Raw genomic sequence first — 15,281 nt, 5'->3', positions numbered from 1 at the left:
GCGCAAGGCAGGCCCGACGACAAGAGGGCGAAGGAGGATCCAAATTTTTCACGTTCAGTCAGGCTCCGAACATAGTCGCGCGGGGAGCCACGCTCACGGTTGGAGTTGACCCAACTTCGAGTGAGACGCCTAACGTCCCAGCTGAGTCTGCTGTCGTTGCATCGAATGCTGCAGCACCGAGCCAAGGCAACAATATTCCAGCGTCGTCGTCAGCAGCATCGCAACCTGCTCCCGCCGCACAATCATCAGACGCGGTAACATCGCCATCGAGCCCTGCACAGTCGTCACAGCAGCCTGCGACCGCACCTGCCGCCTCGGTCAGTAACGCAGGAACTGATACAGCGGTCGCCCCGATATCTACTGCCGGATCACCTGCTCCGGAAACTCCCGTCTCTACTCCCGGATCACCCGCTGCAGAAACTCCCGTCTCTATCCCCGGATCACCTGCTCCAGAAACTCCCATCTCTACTCCCGGATCACCTGCTGCAGAAACTCCCATCTCTACTCCCGGATCACCTGCTCCAGAAACTCCCGCCTCTACCCTCATTCCCACTGCGCCAGGATCTCTCTCCGCGGGCGGCAGCCCTGTCCTCACCGAAACAGTCTTCTACAGCCAAATCCTGCCTCCAGCCTCGCAAACCGCATTGTCTCAGCTTTCTGAACTGAGTCAGGGAGCTTCGACTTACACCGGCGATGAACTAGGCACATATATTTGCTCGGTGCTCGGTTGCAGCTACGATCCCACTGGAGGCGTGATGTTCACGAACAATGGAACGGCGACCGGCAATGAGCTGCCAGGCAGTGCGACAACGACAACTTCAGGTACAACGGCCACAAATACCAGTTCGGCGCCGGCCAGTACTTCCTCGACGGGAGCGGCTGTGAGAGGGAGAGAGACGAATACAATCTGGCTTGCGCTGGTGATGGCCATTGTGTGGAGCTTCGACTGGTAGACGACAACAAGTATCGTCTTATGCGATCGGCTAGAAAATTGCAACAGCCATAATGACTAATAATCTATCTGTATGATATCTTGGTATATCGTCACCGCTCCACCTCGCTCCCCTAAGCATTAATCTGATGCTGCCAAACCTGTTGCTCCGCTCGTGCAGAGTACGTCGACACCGCAAGGATAGCCTGCATCTGCTCGACACTCACGAACAAAATATTCCTCGCCAAATAGAATCGAATGCCCTCTGTGCAAGGTGGACTGGTCAGAGAGCCACGGTACGTCCAGAATTCGCTGAACATGTTGACCTCCTGCAATGCCATGAACGGGTTGAAATCCGTCATGTTGGTGCGCATGTTCGTGTTGCGGAAGGAGATTAACTCGGGTAGTTGCCGGAAGAACGCCGACTCGCTGTTGCCGGGATCGATGCGGAAAGCTAGCACAGCTCGTGGGTTGCCTGCGGCGTCGACGTGGACGTAGTGGAGTTCGGCTTTGCTGCGCTGGCCTCCGACCGAGTGATCCGCTGGAGCGTGGATGTGCCAGCCGGTCATGTAGACGGTCTCGTTGCCGTCGCCGATGGTGCCGTCGTCGAAGGTGAAGCTTGGGAGGGTAGTGTAGTCGTCTTCCGGGTGGGAGAGCGACATGGCTGGACCGTAGCCCCAGTTGTAGAAAGAGCCATTGGTGGAGTTGGAGTAGTTGTAGAAGTCGGGTTGGTGGACGAGGGAGAGGCCTTGAGTGAGAAGGAGTGGGATCGGAGCTTGTTGGGTGCCGGCTTGACAGAGGGTGTAATCTGTGTGAGCTTGTCAGTGGACTAGTCCCAAGCGGCCTCGATACATCCATGAACACACTCTCGCTTAATTCGCCCCAATTGTATGATGCCTCGTACGCCCACTCAGTAGCAGCGTCGTCTGCTCGCTTCTTGATGTGAAGATCGGTTCGCTTCGATTCTGCATGAAAATCGTGTTCGGGGCAAGCAAAGACACCTGTGAAGATCGCGGCCACGACCGCAGCCAAGTTTGAGGTTCGGGAGAAAATCATGTTTGCCGATATGGGGGAGCTGACGGAGAGGACGAGGAGTATGAAGGGACTGAAAGAAACGGACCGAGCCTTGGATACTTATTGCTTTCGTTCAGCACATATCCATCGTTTTCTTTTCCTCCGCAACGATGTGGGAACCGTCCATTGGCGCCGGGACACTATGCGTTGACCGAGTTGGCATTTCCAAATAATCTCCTCGTCATGCTTTGCAGCAGAGCTAACGGCTTGTTCCAAAGGCCGAATGTCTCCACGCGTGGCGTTGAGCCTCATCAGGGCGGTCGAAGAATGGTTTATAACAGGGTCTGCTTAGTCGATGGCAAATGTGCTCGGAGGTCTTGGTTTGTGCTCGAATAGGAAGGAGCGTTGATGACCAAGGCTTGGTAACAAGCATAGCCACGTGCAATCGCCGTCGGGCTGTGTGTTTAGCTTCCAGTCTTCACACCTTACTATGTTGACTGGACGTCATAGTCGGCGGAAAGAGGCGACTACATTCCGAGGTGAATTCTGGAAGCCTTGGCAGAAGATATCGTGTGAAGCTAGAAGAGGGACTTGCGGCGTCTTTCGACCTTGGCCACCTTGGCCGGACCGGGCTGTGTTCGTAGCGTTGTGAACTAGATGGATGGTAGTGGAGAAAGCGGTCATTGACGCCCAGAGACTGCTTTGAACGTGCCAGATGTTGGAATGGCTGATATATGTCGATGGCGAGCGGAGGGCCCGCTCGCCACGTTAAAATAGCTGTTTCGGGATGCCATGTTGTCGTCAACTTCTCGTCTCAGACCGCCGCGCTGAGCACGATGGAACAGTACGTAGAAATACACGGACAGCACGGCGAACGATGAGCAGCCACCGAGACAGGACGGTACGATTGGCGTTGATGGGCGCATGAAGTCGGAAAGACGTTCCCATGGCAAGGTTGTACATGTTCCTGCCTGAGGCAGGATATGCTGACTAAGTTATCCTTCAGCGACCAGCTTCCGCTTGCCCGGGTCCTTGGAATGCCGATTTGCTGCACTTGACTTTCCATTCACTTGCTCTCGACTTCCGCTTCTTGAGCTTCGAGGAACAGATCGCCATCTACCTCCCGGCATTTGTAGGTAAGCGAGCTCTTTTCACAGCACGATGTAGGACCTTGTCACTCGAGGGACAACATCTGGGTCTGATTGCTTCCGTGTCCCTCTCAAAGCGGAAATCCATCTCGCAAGATGTCGCGTGCATGTCCCGCCTTCCTTGCCAGGCCAGGGCCAGCTCACAATCAGTCAGTCCCCTAGCGAAGTCCGCGATTTTGCATCACGATCTTAGCGCCCTGCAAACTGCGCTTGATCGGCGTGGTGGGCCCCTGGCAAACATCGACTCGAGCGCAAGAATTACCACTGGGGGTGTTTGCGCAGGCCGAACGAATGCAAGCGTATCCCATAGGGCAGTCTGCGTCAGCCAGACAGTCGATCGAGCAGACAGGACCGGTGTCGGCACAGATACCTTCCTGACCCGTTGATCCCGCCCGGCGAGCGCAATTACAAGTGCTGACACTATCCCCACTCCTGGCGCAGCCACCGTCTATGCGAGGTGGAAATCTAGGTTTAGATGGGTCGAAAGGTGTGCAACCCACCGAGCAGGAGAGCTCGCAGGCGCTGTTGACGATGTCGTGGAGGCCGTAGTGGTCGATGGTGTGGTGGACGATGGTGTGGACGATGCTGTGGTGGACGATGGTGTGATGGACGATGGTGTGGTGGACGATGCTGTGGTCGATGGTGTGGTGGACGATGGTGTGGTGGACGATGCTGTGGACGATGCTGTGGACGATGCTGTGGTCGATGCTGTGGTCGATGCTGTGGTGGTCAATGCTGTGGTCGATGCTGTGGTCGATGGTGTGGTGGTCGATGATGTGGCCGATAGTATGGTCGATGCTGTGGTGGACGGAGTGGTGGACAGCGTTGATGGCGTGGTGGATGGCGTGGTGGACCGCGATGAAGACGAACTAGTGCCAGGCACTGTTGAGGCCGTGCTGACTTGCGAAGTGGAGGCTGTGATCCTGGTCGTGGTCTTGGTCGCGGTCTTAGTCGTGGTCTAAGTCGTGGTCCTGGCCGTGCTTCGAATCAAGCTATTTGTCGAAGAGCAAGTAGTGTAAGGCCTGGGCTGTGGTTTCGCCTTCGGCTTTTCTTTGCAGACGACCGAATCCACATTGTGACGGCCAGACTGTCCATAAGATTTCTTGACCTTCAAGTAGCAAATGCCATACTCGCACTGGTACGATGCGTGAGTGCACTTAGAGTCCATAGCGCATGCGTTCACGCAGCTTTGGTATCCAGATGCACGGAAAGACTTGTAGTCGCCGCCGGGGTAGTCAACGCCGCATTGCTGATTGCAGGACCGTCCGTTCACAGTGACAATTCTGTTGCGGCATGACGATGCGTAGGACTGATTGGGCTCAGCTGAGACCAGGCAAGCGTTGGAGACGAGGGCGAAGAGCACAGCGCTGGAGAAATGCATTGTGATGGTGATATGATCGATGGACGAGACGAAAGACGAGAAGATAGACAGCTCTGGGAAGTAGGAAAGAGGGCGAGGGTCGACAGGCGACCGCGGTCGGGAGGGGCCCTCATAGAAATAGAAATACCATTCGCAGTGGTGGTGCCACCCCCGATCGCTTCCATCAGGAGGCCCAGATCTCTTCCTAAAGCTGGCGCCTTACCGTTTAAGGATGCCGCACGAAGAGCCTGGCCATATGCTACAGCACCTCCGGCGGTATGGCATTATTAGGGCTCGCAATAGGGCTCGTGAAGCTTATTAAAATGCAAACGAGTTGCTCTCAATTCCACCTCTCTGGGCTGATTGCCGGTGCAGCTGGCCCTCGAGTCTTTGCTGGACGTGGACGTGTGGAAGAGGCATGTGGACCTCGTTGCTTGAACTTTGGGCCGGCAGATCCTGGTGGCGGTGCATGATCGCCACGCACAGAAAACAGTGTCTTCGCTCTCGAGGCCTCATCGCTTGCTCTCGCCTACCTCCAGAAGCAGGAAATGGCCCGCCAGTTACCGCCTCGATATGTTTCGTACTAGTCGAAGCCATAGTGGAGAATCAAACGTGTGGCAGATTGCAACGCGGAGTACACACAGTTGGACGCGACGCTTCCGTGAGGTTGAAATATCGGAGCCTGAAGAGCAATGGACGGAGCGGCAGAAGAACAAATGTCCAGAAGCAGGTTTTGATCTAGGAAAAATTGGTTGCCCTCAGGCATGATCTGATGACAAAGCTCTCCTCTCCACTTACCTTCAGGTTGATGGAGATACAGGGCCTTCCTTACCTTACCATCCATCGCTTGCTCCGTCGTCGACTCCAAGGTTTTCCATCTCGACTCGATCGATCCTGGACGCAGCAAAAAGGTGCACGGTACCTTCACCCGGCTTCAGCTTAGACGAAACCATTAACGAACTTGCAATCGCAGTGCAGTCGAGACAGCAGGCTTCTTCGGCAAGACTCGGTACGATGCTATCGACGGATTCGATCATGTCTGGCAGTTCAGGAGAGACAGGGACGGCAAGCTGTGCCATACATCAGAGCGGCTCAAGCGCTCCCTTGCCAGAAATCTCAAAGTCCTTCACTTCCCTGGTGATTGACCTGTACCCACCCAATGTATCCGCCTCGATCCAGTTACCGTGAACCTGCGCCTTCATGTGGAACGGCAACTGCACAATCGCGACAGGCTTCTCGAACTCCCTCGTATCCAGGACCACCAAGTCACATCTCGCCGCTTTTCCGGTTCTCTCCACCAACGCTATCACCCAGCCATCTCCCTCCGGTGCGTCCTTCGTCCTTGGAACGAAGATCGGCTCCTGCACCAACGACTCATCTCCAGCATAGAACCATTTCGTCTCGTTCGTGGAATGGCGATGCATGGCCAGCCCGTTGAGTCCATGGTAAATATTCTTTGACCCGTCGGAATGCTGCGGGACGAAGACATTCATCCACACAACGTCGTAAGGAGACGTCATGAATCGCTCGTCGATACGTGGAAATTCCGCAGGCACATCTACGATCACCTGTGGGTCTGGTAGCTGGCTACGATCGGGCTGCGTTGGGTCGATGGTCCAGCGAACATAATCGGCGGTCGTGTCTGGCTCCGGCATATGTGAAGCTGGAGTGTCAGGAGGAAAGAATGGGAAAGGGTTGTCGTGGACCCGAGAGCTTTCGACGAAAATTTGCTTCGTAGATGGATCTTCCCAAGCGGCGGCGGTGTGAATTGCCATGCCCGTTTTCCAGCCGTAGGACCGGACCTCGTTTGGCTTCCAGCCTGGGGCGACAGGTTTAGCGGCGTCGCGAGGGACCACGATGAATGTCATTCCGCGGTCGTTGCTCCACGCCCAGTGGTGGCCGCCTCGCTTCATTCGTTCGATAGACGCCTCGAAAGGCCAGACAAAGAGGATGAGCCAGTTCGGTGTTATGGCACAGTCATGGATGAATCCAGGGGTTGGATGTGGCTGGTGAAGCCAGAACTCGTTGACAATTTTCCTGGAACGTGTGATGGAATAGGTGACAACATCGGTCGTGGCAAGGCCTTTGGCTTCGTAGCCGAAGACGACCAGCTCGTCTTTGTAGGGGTCATACTTCGGATGAGCAGTGAAGGTCTTGGATTTGATCTGGCCGAATGGGTCGTAGCAGACAGTCTCAAGAGTCTGCGCATCCACGGCGTATGGAAGAGCAGACTCTTTCAGCGCGAGCAAATGGCCACCCCAGTACACCAAGTTGGTGTTGGCAGTGGAGTCAACGGCAGCACTAGAACAGAGGTCAGAGGCTGGACGATATCATTTCTGGTTGACCACTTACCGGACACAAGGATGATGTGTGAACGGATTCCGGTATAGTCCGAACAATGCTTTGTTCGCTTTCCTCTCCAATTTGTACCTCTCCGTCTCGACGTATCTGGTCTTCATCGAGACACGACCATCATGGAACTGGAATACGGATATGTTGCCATCTCCATCGAGCGGGACGTTGTTGGGGTCTGGAGGCACGAATGGGTCGACCATGACTCGATAGAATGACCCATCGATCGCTTTGGGTATCTCTCCTAGAACCACGAGATCCTGAACCTCGCCCTCCAACCGACAAGGCAAGCTCCCACCTGCAAGATCAAGCGCGACGGGCCAGATGGACTTGAGGCCATGTGTCCAGTCATCGGGCTCGCCACCGTTCTGCAGAGGAGCAGCTTTCGATAGAGTTTCGACGTTAGGCGGGAGAGCATCTGCGTCGATCTTCGATGGAGCCATGTCGTGAACGCAGGTGTTGTCGATGGGTGATCAGTGAGCATCCAGCAACGAAGCATGCTATGCGACCCTCTTATACACTCATTGTCCACCACGCCCTTGCCATGCAGTCACACAAAGGTTTCGGCACGTCGTTTCCCCGCATTTGATCTCACGAATCAGATCCTCGTGGTTGTCATCACAGGGAGGTGATACAGCCGCTCAAAGCGGTAATAGAGCAGGGGGGAAGAGCTTCGGAATAACACCATCATCTCCCGATGCTCGATAACCCACCACATCTCTTCTTGCCGAGAGTAGTGCCCGGTCAAAAGTGCACTCATTATTGGTACACTCGCATTTGCCGAATCTGGCGGTGCAGGGGTAGCTCTGGTGCCATCCCAGCGGTGTAGGGGTGCTTGTCAGGCCAGCTGAGTGGCTATGCTGGGCGGCAATGGGATTTTGGTGGCACGGACCGGATTCACAACTGCCGCATTCTGGCTTGAGGTGATGGATGATTGAGCGACTGAGTAAGGTAACTGCCGGTGTGAACAGAATGTGTACCTTACGGTCGAGGCGTTGTCACCCAGAAAACTTCCGCCTCCCGGTTCCGAGGTCAGTCCGGGTCGTTCTCTGATGACTTAGCTGCGCTCCCGCGGTGAGGTGAGGTATCTCTGAGAACCGATTCCCGCTTTCATCCCATTGCCGGACGTGCGTATGTTTGGACCGCGCAACACTCCTTCCGGAGCAACAGATCCCAGACGGCTACTAAGCACTGGCAACGTCGCAAGAACTGCTCGCCGGCGACTGCGACGGCGTCATAACACGCTGGATGTCACCTCTGCATGCGACAAGCCGAAGAATGGAGACATGCCGCTCAAGTCGCCAAAGTACGTCCAGTCTTCCTCATCGCCGCCGTGGTATGATGCTACTGAGGCGGCATGGTCTCGATCGTTATCGCTTAGCCATGCGTAATCCAGAATCGACCTGAGTTTGTCATTCTCAGTCTCGCCAATTTCAAGCGTTGGGGGAAGTCGTGGGTCCACAAAATGACGAGTCAGGTTGGGCTCGAAGTCGAACTCCTGTACTGACGAAGCCTAGAAGGGTCGGAGGTTAGTCCTCAGGTTGGAATAGGACATAGAACCGTGTTTAGTTGCAGGCATGACGTCAAGTCCGGAATACTTACCATCCTGCTGAAGTGCGGTCAAGCGAGAGGAGCTGCTGAATTGCAAGCACGTGTCCAGGCTGACAAAGACAGCAACTTCCCGAACATTGTGCTGCAGAGCGATATTTAAACCTTTGAGATTTGGAACAAGCACGGGGGTGCGAAGGCAAAGACTCGAAGACGACAGCAGTCGTTGAATGTGCGGATCGGCCAGGATGGTCTCGCAATCGGCGAGCTGTGGAACGACTTCTGGGCGGACGACAGTTGTAATTTCGATGGCCTGTAATCCGGCTTCATGAAGTCTTCGGATCAGTTCCAATTTGGCAGTGGTAGGAATCGCAGGATGTACGTTTTGAAAGCCGTCGCGAGGGCCAATGGGGTAGACAAAGCAGCGTCTGCAATGGTGGCCGACGAGGGCAGAAACGATCCCTGGGATCACTGCCATTTGTCCGGAGCGACAACAATTCACTCGCCCCGGCGTCGCAGCCGGACGGTAGGAGGTAGAATCGCTCGCACGGCATTATTGCGCGGGTCCACTGCTGCCACTGACGGCGTTCAGAGATAGTCAAGTAGTCTCGAGCATGTCGTCGTTCCGTGGTGACCTCGCGGTCGAGCCGGCTCAGAGAAATGGGCTTGGGCCGGGTTGAGGTTGCAGCTGGAACTGCTCTCCGCAGACCATAGTTGCATCGCTCGCGAGTGAGATTACCGGCATGGTGTGCAGCAATGGGTTGAGCAGCAGAAGGGGAGAGTGGCGGATATCTGCGCCAGGGCAGTCAACATGAAAGTTGTCTGTCGAGATGGTACCTTAGAACAAGAGTTGGCCTCAGGCATGCATTCTGTGCGAGAAGCTGGCCTCAGGCATCAGCGAATGACAAAGCTGCGCTCACCTCTTCCATTGTCGTTCGGTGCCCGCTGTCTGAAGTCCATCACCAACAACAGGTCATCGGTTTTCGCCTTGAAGCACGTCCACACATCATCCACACATCTACCTTCATGGTGATCTTAGGTCATCGTTGACCTCAGGCAAGCTCAGAAGCCAATGCGTTCGGTGCCTTCTTCCTCGGGCACTGGAAAGCTGCAAATGCTTCCGCCTGATGATCGGGGAGTAACCTAATCCGATCATCCCGCCCTGGACATACCTGCCTAGGCCTGACCTGCAAATGGGCACCACACCGATGTGTCAACCCGCTGTATGCCTGATCTTCGGACCGGATTAATCCCACTCAGTCCACGTCACGACAGAGGTACGATCCCAAAGATCTCTTTCGAAATCTGAAAAGCGCAACGGTATGGCCGAACAGCGGCGTATACTCGGGATTCGGACAACGCCACGGTCTGTCATGGCTTATGTCGGAGAATGATAGGCTCCAAAAGAGGCTTCAAGTCCGAATAATCGGACAGTGAGGAAGGAGGCCAAGACATGGCCACGAATGCTCGAGCTGCCCCTGGCACAGTCTTCTCCGCGGGTTTCGTCGATTATTGAGCATTTATATCACACCTCGCCCACAGAGGCTTCTTTGTTCATCCTCAACAACGATACCGCATACCTACACGCATTGCACGCTACCAGAGACGCAAACGACGAGAAACCATGCAGATCTCCCAGATGTCCATTGTCCTTCTCTCTATCGCTTCGACCGCCTTGGCTGGGGCTGCCGTACGTCGTCTCCTCCTTCAGCTCAAGCGTCTGCCTCTCGCAATATCCTCGCTAACGACGACTACGATGCTTAGACATGCGACCGCACCAAAGGAGTGTTTGGATTTTGCCACGGCGAGGTGAACCTGCCTTGCGCCAATGTATGTTGCATGACCGCTCTGCCGTTTGTTCTCCATCTTACTGACACTTCCTCAAGAACTCACCATGCATTGCGGACTCAGGCCACAATCCACCATTGCCATGCAATTACGATGTTTACAACCGCTTTCAAGCGCTCTGCTTCAACCAATCGTAATGACGGCGGAATGCTACTCGATCTGGTCGTGTTGAGGATGTGGGTAGGGGAACTCAGCTCGGGGCATTGTTTTGACGTTGCTGAAGGGTCAGGTCGCTGGGGAATACGATCGCCCAAGGTTTCCCATCTGCAAATAGCATTCACCAAGACACATCGACGTTGTGCGCGGGATGTTGCTCAGACGAGATCTCTCGACCGTATACGAAGGACAAGGGACTGTCTCCACGCGTTCGAGAAAGGCTCTTGCTCACGTCTTCTCGTTTAGGACATCTACGTGCTTCTAATACTGATAGAACGTCACACCGGTGTACGCATGCGTCGCTCCCTCGTACAGCTTCTCCTTCGGACCTCCATCGACACTGCACTTCCACAGGTGTCCTCCCATATCTGTCACATACAGACACTTCCTCTCCTTGTGCAGGCACAGACCGATGCCCTCTCCAAGGCCTTGTGCAATGATCTGACGACCCAGCTGTCCTTCGGCCTCTGGAGCTGGCCCGATCATCTGCTTCTTGTTCAGTGTGTTGCCGAAAGGAATCTCTCCTCGGTCCGTCCAGTAGAGCACTCCGCTCTCGTCGTCCATCTCCAGGTCAATACATTCCGGCAAACCCTTCATAACGACTTCAACATCCGAGCGGTTATCCGGAGTCTCATTCTCTGGCATTCTCAGATTGGCGGAGAAAATGCGACCTTCGTCAGCTTTGGCATGACCCTTTTGCGTCCAGAAGAATTTGCCCAGCTTCTTCGAGATGGAGATACCAACAGGCCAGTACGTTCCATCGTCAACTTTCTCCTGCTCGGTCTCCCAGTTGCCGGTTCGGTATAGAGTCTCCAGGTTGCTTCCATCCAAGTTGCATCTCATCACTCGCAAACCCTCACGATCACAGACGTAGATTTGATCCGTCTCCTGATCGATGACCATCTGCTTTGGTGTGTGAATCTCGCCGGGCTTGAGCACATACTGAACGTCTGAGCCGTCCATCTTGGAAGACTGGATCGATCCGCCGTTGCCTTTTACGGTGCCCATGTTGGTCCAGTATATCCTGTTGGTCTTCTTGGAGACATAGATACCATCTGGGAGAGCCAGCTTGCCGACCAGCTCGATTGGACGAGCATTACGGTCATCGACGTTGAATGAGAGGACCTGGCCAGCGTTCATGATGTCTTTCTGAGACTTGCCGCGGAGAGGTTCACCCAAACCGACATTCAGCAGCAATAACTTGGTTCCCTCGCCGGATGCCTTGGGCTTGTAGAGACCGCCCTTGTCGCTCTTGTTTCCGAGCTTGCCGGCGGAAATGTAGTTGTCCTTGAGCCAGTCAAGATGGTAAGTGGGGAGCTTACGGTCGTCAATGTAGTGTTGCTCAATATGCTCGACTGTGTCCAACCCAACGGAATCCATCATTGTGCTGTCGAACATTAGCTGAATTGTCTCCAGCAGAGAAGACGACGCTTCGCTCACCAAGGCCCAACCGGACTACCGTACTGCTCTCGCCACATCGAGTCAATCGTCTCTGGCGTTGCCACACCTTCCGCTAGGACTGAGAGCACCTCACGCTTGATAGCAGCCCAAATGCGGTTGAAAATGAATCCGGTGGATTCCTTGAGGGCGACAATCGGATGCAGACCAGCTTCTTTGAATCGCTCCTCCAGGAATGGGAATGATCCCTGGTCTGTGTATCCAGATGTCATGAGCTCGACGATGACAGCCTGCGCCAAAAGTTAGCGACTCAAAAGGGAAGGGATTTCTTCAAAAATTACCTCCGGCGGCATCATGAAATGAGCATTGAACACCCTTTTCTTGGTCTCGTCCTTGATCTGGCCCACCATCTCACCACTCTTGTAGGAACTACTGTTCGTCGCCAGCAGACAGTCGGCAGGGGCATGTTCCTCCAGATCCGCAAAGGTCTCCTCTTTAATCTTGAGGACCTCCGGCACCGCCTCAATCACCATCCAGCAGTCCTTCACAGCTGCTGCAAAATCCTCAACAGCCTCCACACTTCCCTTCTCCCGTTGGCTTAAGGCTGTGAATGCAGAGATGTTGGTCTTGATGTATTCGGCGGCATCGTCTCGAGCTTTCTGAGATGGATCCCGGATGCGAACGGTGTGGCCTGCTGCGACGAAGCATGCTCCGATACGTCGACCTAGGACACCGCCTCCTAGCACGCAGACCGGGCGGGATTCCCAGTTCTTGGGAGCTTGCCAGCTCGATTGGTTGTTTGTCGACATTGTTCTGCTTCAAGCTTATGCTTGAGTCGTACACCGGTTCGTATGTTGCTTCGAAGATTGGTATCGAGATAGAGAGTACCTTACCGAAGTCAACCGCACGGCCACATATGTATGGAAGCGCGAGATAGTTCGCGACCACACAGGCGAAGCTCTCCGGCCATCGCCTTCCGAAACCACGTCATGCCGGACTAACAATTTGTGTTCGCCAAAAGAATTTCTTTCGTTGGGACGTCTGACGAACGTTGGAGTCTCGCCCGTTAGAAGCGGCCGTAGTGTTCCGAGCTCTCCGGACCCGAGACGGATTTGCACATGCTAAACTCTCGGCTTCCTTGCCGAGTACCGCGCTTTGGGGGCGGCATCTTTCATGACGTCGATTCGAGGTCAATTTAGGATCCTTCGACGGCAGAAGCATCGAAGACTCTGCCCACGTGGACTGTGAGTGCATTGATCTGCTTGATTATTGGTCGTTCAATACTGGAAAAAAGGTACTACTGTCGTGCTCTCGGCTGCAGAGATTGTCATGACCATTGACCAATGAGCCATCGAGATCATAGTCGTCACAATATGCCACGGTGATACATTCGAAGCAGGTTTTGAACAACATTGGAGCATGCGGAGACGACTTTCAGGTTTTATGGATCGAAATACTCGCAACGCCAGACGATTTTGTGAACCACGCCAATGCTCCTGAACCAGTACTGTGGACGAACATCGTCAGATACAGAGAACGAGCAGATCAGAAGCAGAAGATCTGATCATCTCTCTTGCTGACTGCGCCTGGACCTTCGAATCCAAGCTCGACCAGGTTATCCTTCGTCGCGTTGACCATCCCAGGTGGCCCGCACAACAACACCTTCGAGCCCTCTGATGACGGATCTGGCATCCATTCCGACAGCAACTCCTTCGTGACATGGCCCTTGCCTCCCTTCCAGTTCTCACTCGGTTTATCCACGGTGTAGTAGACGTTGAATTGATCGCCTGCGTCCTTTGCGTAGCGATCGAGCTGCTCACGCATCATGATGTCGCCCTCTGAACGATTGCCGTAAATGAGTGTGACTTTAGTGTCGTCCGTCTTGTCTTCGCAGATGGCGCGGATGATCTGAAACAGAGGTGTGATCCCCGTGCCACCTCCAACCATGCCAATATGCTTTGACATGCCCTTGCGATATCGCATCGCTCCCTTGGGACCGCGAATGTCGGCTGCATCGCCAACCTTCAAATTCTTCAAATAATTGCCTAATTGACCATCCGGGTAAACACGAACAAGCAGCTCCAGTCTTCCAAGATCGCGGTTCGAGGAGATGGGAGTGTAGCTTCGTACCACGGTGTGGTCATCGACGATGCCCTTGATCGCGATGTGCTGTCCGATGGGAAGGCCGAGGATGGACCACGAATTAGGCAAGTCGAATGTGAAACGCCAGATCCCTTCGCCAACTTCCTTCTTGGCTCTGAGCTTGTACTTGCGGTACTCCTGAGGTGTGAGGACTCCGGATGGTTTGAAATCGACCGGCTTCGTACTACTGCGGATGTGTGCAGGATAGGAGCTGAAGTCCTGACCGAATTTCGTGGCCTGGGAGAGGAAACGAGCGCCAAACCCGCCTACGACTGCAAACGAAACACTGGCAGCCAGGAAGCCCTGGGTGAAGCTACCGGTTCCTCCGCCGAGGTGGAGAGAGGGAACAGTGCCAAAGTGAATTGCAGCCCACGCAAGGCCGGCGGCGGCGACTGTAGCCGCTGCCAGCTCTAGACGAGGAGTAATGATACTGGACGACGTAGGCTGATCTTGTGCCGAAGACTGTCGGTGGACGACCTCTGAAGCAGGAGGATGGACAGGGCCGGACGGCTTCTTCGATTCGTCTGGAGCACCTTCAAGAGCACCAATGTCGAGTCCCTGTAGAATCTCCCGTGCATCCTCAGAGTGGCCAACGTCCTCGTAAGCCGCAGTAGAGTCGGTGCCAGCGACTTCGAGGATAGCCTCTTTGCCGCCAGGATGATCTTTCAGGTACTCCGAAACATCATAGACTGTTCTCATTAGCTCGGAAGACAAACAGGCTGTTCATCGATATTACCTCGTCCATGGATGGCTATCCAGCAGTCAGTCTTCGAGCTGTGCTTTGCGACCTCTTCCTTCTTGAAAGACTTCTCCTCTTTGTCACTGTTCGCATTGGCCCATTTCGCCTTCAGCTCTTTGCGATCAGGCGACTTGCCCGTGTCGACTTCTGAAGACACCTTTTCCGATGAATCGACCATGCTGCTGCAGCTCTCAATTTTCTCACAAGTCCAAGGTAGCAGATGGAGTCAGTGTGTGAGAAGCAGGCAGATCGAGAGAAGAGTTTATGGACGCACTTCCCGCTGACGTTCAGGTTGAGTCTACTTTAGATATCGTAGCTCCGAGCGCCACCAAGAGGCGCACCATGGACGTTGAGATCATCTCAAACGCCAGACCAAAACAAGCTCTTCGTCAAGCTCGGAGGTCGACCAAAACCGTAGCATCGTGATGAAACCGATGCGTTCATCGTACGCAGTAGTGCGAAGGATTTGATCTCATCGGAGGCCGCGGGACAGCGTTGGCTTTCTCGGTCTTTCACATGCACGCAGAATTCATCCTCTGCGCAAAATCCACCAGTCTTACGGGCGAAAAAACAAAGTTAATTGGAGGTTGTCAAGCAGTTCAGCTCCGGTCTAAGAAAAAAAGCTACAAGCCTTGCTTGAACACT

The 15,281-nt window shown here is 54.4% G+C and overlaps 7 protein-coding genes across 7 annotated transcripts; 2 read left to right on the top strand and 5 right to left on the bottom strand.

Moving 5' to 3' along the window:
* Window positions 1-1,065: 1,065 nt before the first annotated feature.
* Window positions 1,066-1,987, bottom strand: MYCGRDRAFT_40317 (uncharacterized protein; the record flags this gene model as incomplete). Its single annotated transcript, XM_003852828.1, has 2 exons — window positions 1,066-1,739; window positions 1,798-1,987. The coding sequence occupies 2 exons, from the start codon at window positions 1,985-1,987 to the stop codon at window positions 1,066-1,068; spliced, it is 864 nt and encodes a 287-aa protein (XP_003852876.1).
* Window positions 1,988-2,732: 745 nt separating this feature from the next.
* On the top strand, window positions 2,733-4,055 carry MYCGRDRAFT_92354 (uncharacterized protein; the record flags this gene model as incomplete). Its single annotated transcript, XM_003853488.1, has 3 exons — window positions 2,733-2,789; window positions 2,952-3,081; window positions 3,601-4,055. The coding sequence occupies 3 exons, from the start codon at window positions 2,733-2,735 to the stop codon at window positions 4,053-4,055; spliced, it is 642 nt and encodes a 213-aa protein (XP_003853536.1).
* Window positions 4,056-5,535: 1,480 nt separating this feature from the next.
* On the bottom strand, window positions 5,536-7,316 carry MYCGRDRAFT_99833 (uncharacterized protein; the record flags this gene model as incomplete). The annotated part of the gene is made up of 2 exons (XM_003852827.1): window positions 5,536-6,754; window positions 6,806-7,316. 2 exons carry the CDS (start codon window positions 7,246-7,248, stop codon window positions 5,536-5,538), a joined length of 1,662 nt encoding a protein of 553 aa, XP_003852875.1.
* A 1,155-nt stretch (window positions 7,317-8,471) lies between these two features.
* MYCGRDRAFT_30940 (uncharacterized protein) lies at window positions 8,472-8,771 on the bottom strand (the record flags this gene model as incomplete). The annotated part of the gene is made up of 1 exon (XM_003852826.1): window positions 8,472-8,771. A coding segment is annotated over one exon (300 nt), but the record flags the coding sequence as incomplete, so codon positions are not given.
* Window positions 8,772-9,786: 1,015 nt separating this feature from the next.
* MYCGRDRAFT_80332 (uncharacterized protein) lies at window positions 9,787-10,459 on the top strand (the record flags this gene model as incomplete). The annotated part of the gene is made up of 3 exons (XM_003853489.1): window positions 9,787-10,043; window positions 10,118-10,183; window positions 10,240-10,459. 3 exons carry the CDS (start codon window positions 9,978-9,980, stop codon window positions 10,336-10,338), a joined length of 231 nt encoding a protein of 76 aa, XP_003853537.1.
* Window positions 10,460-10,618: 159 nt separating this feature from the next.
* On the bottom strand, window positions 10,619-12,585 carry MYCGRDRAFT_108989 (uncharacterized protein; the record flags this gene model as incomplete). Its single annotated transcript, XM_003852825.1, has 3 exons — window positions 10,619-11,744; window positions 11,798-12,045; window positions 12,097-12,585. The coding sequence occupies 3 exons, from the start codon at window positions 12,562-12,564 to the stop codon at window positions 10,619-10,621; spliced, it is 1,842 nt and encodes a 613-aa protein (XP_003852873.1).
* Window positions 12,586-13,169: 584 nt separating this feature from the next.
* MYCGRDRAFT_57682 (uncharacterized protein) lies at window positions 13,170-14,867 on the bottom strand (the record flags this gene model as incomplete). The annotated part of the gene is made up of 2 exons (XM_003852824.1): window positions 13,170-14,586; window positions 14,634-14,867. The coding sequence occupies 2 exons, from the start codon at window positions 14,812-14,814 to the stop codon at window positions 13,301-13,303; spliced, it is 1,467 nt and encodes a 488-aa protein (XP_003852872.1).
* Between the last annotated feature and the right edge of the window lie 414 nt (window positions 14,868-15,281).

Source organism: Zymoseptoria tritici, chromosome 4, assembly GCF_000219625.1.
Source record: "Zymoseptoria tritici IPO323 chromosome 4, whole genome shotgun sequence".
Taxonomy (NCBI): Eukaryota; Fungi; Ascomycota; class Dothideomycetes; order Mycosphaerellales; family Mycosphaerellaceae; genus Zymoseptoria; species Zymoseptoria tritici.
Note: the sequence above shows the minus strand (reverse complement) of the source record. Positions and strands in the feature narration are given on the sequence as shown.